We start from the raw sequence: 2,836 nt of genomic DNA, 5'->3' as shown, positions 1-2,836 counted from the left end.
TTATTTTTACTTTTTGCCCATTTTTGATGAATCCATGAATTCGTTGTATAATTGGCGTAGCTTCTGTGACGAATTTTGAATTCATCGTAGAGTTTATAACGAATAGCGATTTCATTACAAAATTTGTAACGAATTTGAAATTTCGTCACAAAGTTTACAACTAATATCGAATTTCGTCACTAATTGCTAATGAATTTGACGACAAAAAATATAATTTGTTGCTAATTTGTGATAAAACTATTTCGTTGCTAATTAGAGACGAATTCTCTTTTTTTATCACTAAATTTATTACAGATTTAGGATTAAAATTTTTTATCCCTAAACCCAAATTTTTTTCATAGTGTCCCATCTCTGGCTCCAAGTAGTCACTGATCACCGTAACTCCACCAAAAATTACAACGAAAAGAACACTCCGTACATAAATCTTAATGTTAAAAATTAACCTTACATATTTATTTTATTTCTATCTTCTTCATCACCACCACAACAACCACCACCGGCGTCGCCGCCGCAGCCGACTATTTTCACTGTGCTCTATTGGCATTTTCGTATCAACAACTTCTGGCAACGCCGGTGCTCGTGACGCAATTTCTTGCAACGCCAGCACTCGCGACGTTTTATGCTTAATGTAGTCCATGGCCATTTCTGTCCCATCTCTTCCATTGTGGTAGTTTCCGAACCTCATTATGTCATTGTGGTAGAGAACTTCCGTACCCCAATGACCAACTTGGGGAATCGGCATCTAAGGCATCCTTCCTACGGGAATTGTAGCAGTCATGCAGCAGATGCGGCCGTAGCTGTAAATGTAAATGAATCAAATATTTATGAATAAAATTAATATTTATTTGATAAAAAATTTATTTATATTGATTTAATATATATAATTAAATAAATGAGTACATTTTAAAATTTTATTAAATTTAAATACATATATATATATATATTTAGTTTTTTAATATTCATAAATAAAAATTATAAATTATTCATATATAATATTTATAAATAAAATTTATAAATCATGTTAATCGATGAAATTCTCATAAATAAACATCACCCGCCGTGTGCTGTAATTGGCGTGATTGCATCCTCATCAAGAACAAGTGCGGGCTTGATTTCATCCTCATCACCATCATCATTATCAATTGACTTAATTGCATCTAGTTCAGTAATTGACTTGATTGCATCGTCCATCTCATCATCAACAAGTGCTGTAATTGACTTGATCGCATCGCCCCTCCCATTGAGAAGGTAATCCATGATCATTACCATTCCCACTATCGCCCAATAGGTTGTTGAAGACAAGAGAGGTAATCCAAAAAACAGGAGAGATAATCCAAAATATAAAAGAGATAATTCCCCTGGAAATAAATCACAGATAAAGAGAGAGAGAGGTATTAATTAAATGTCCATTATTGCATGACAATAAGAGAAGAATACAAAATGTAATTTTAAGTAAGGAATCAATCACACCTTTAAGCTTTCCTAAGACACATTTTATCTTTTCGAAACAGATGTCTGAAGTAACTATCTCGAGTCTCCGCGGCGGCTGCGAGAAAATATAGAAAACATAGTTTAATCATGCATGAAGCTTATTTAAACAAAACTCTATCTCCAGCTAAACAAATTAATAGACTAGCTAGTGTCAATCCCCGAATTAAACAACTAAGCACCGATCGATTTAACTCTGTCACAGCTATATATATATATATTATATATATATATATATATATATATATATAGTCGGAGAGAATTTTAAGATTTAATTATTTCCGAAAGACGAGAAAGAACTCCTCACCTCCTTCATCATCTCGTTACTAGTTGGCGAAACGGGATCTGATGAAGACGGCTGAGAATCGCCCACCTTCTCCATTTCGTTAATTACTTGATGGATCATGTGAGGAAATTAAGGGAGAGTCCGATCCACCTTATTTACAGAATGATTAATCATCTTAGATGTTAGAGGAGGAACCCGTATATTATATGTACCACAATAAATTACAATTATTACTTTGCCGACACACAAATATATTGAAAGAAAAGTAGATCTTAACTATTTGACTTCCCCGATGTAAGGGCATCTGTTTTTTTTTTTTAAAGTATTTATGAATTAACTTTCGCTTTTTATTTGTAACTCCATTATGGACGACAACGACAACACACTAGCCACTGTCATGTACAACTCTGACTATTGTCATCAAATATGTGTCGGCACTGGTGAAGGGCATCTTTTTAGTTTTTTTTTAGTATTTAAGAATTAAATTTCAGTCTTGATAAATTAACAAATTAACGAATAAATTTTTTTTTAACAGAAATCGATTTAGGAATGAACTAATCGGCTGTCTACTTTTTAATTTATCACGATGACTAATAAAAAATTGTTATAAGACCGAGCCAAGTCCATCACCGTCCCTTATGTCTTTCATACCATATGTGTTGGTATTGGAGGTTGAGGGTGAGGAGGCTCTAAAGACGAATTAGAACCGCTCATCTTCTCCACCTCAATAGTAAAGAAAAAGAAAGTGCGGCGGCGGCCGCGGAGGAGGAGGAGGAGGAGGAGATCCAAATTATATATTCAACAGAAATAATCTTGCCATGTAAATTAATTTTTCAATTCAGTTAGACTGCTGCAGGGAGATGAGATCAATTAACATTACATTAACACTCAAATAGTTAGTTATAATATATGGGATCCTAATTTATTTTATACATAGATTATAATACTTATTCTTCTTAACAAATTTTTTTTTAATAAAACTAAACCGACGTATTAAAAAAATTAAACTATCTTTATTATAGAACTCTACGTTATTATAATTTTTACACTTTATAAAATATA

The 2,836-nt window shown here is 32.7% G+C and overlaps 1 protein-coding gene across 1 annotated transcript; it reads right to left on the bottom strand.

Moving 5' to 3' along the window:
• Positions 1-249: 249 nt before the first annotated feature.
• LOC122009331 lies at positions 250-1,975 on the bottom strand. The gene is made up of 4 exons (XM_042565451.1): positions 1,796-1,975; positions 1,471-1,546; positions 1,055-1,358; positions 250-797 (listed from the first exon to the last, which is right to left on the bottom strand). The coding sequence occupies exons 1-4, from the start codon at positions 1,892-1,894 to the stop codon at positions 743-745; spliced, it is 534 nt and encodes a 177-aa protein (XP_042421385.1). The 5' UTR covers positions 1,895-1,975; the 3' UTR covers positions 250-742.
• Positions 1,976-2,836: the final 861 nt, after the last annotated feature.

This window comes from Zingiber officinale, chromosome 1A (assembly GCF_018446385.1).
Source record: "Zingiber officinale cultivar Zhangliang chromosome 1A, Zo_v1.1, whole genome shotgun sequence".
NCBI classification, from domain to species: Eukaryota; Viridiplantae; Streptophyta; class Magnoliopsida; order Zingiberales; family Zingiberaceae; genus Zingiber; species Zingiber officinale.
Note: the sequence above shows the minus strand (reverse complement) of the source record. Positions and strands in the feature narration are given on the sequence as shown.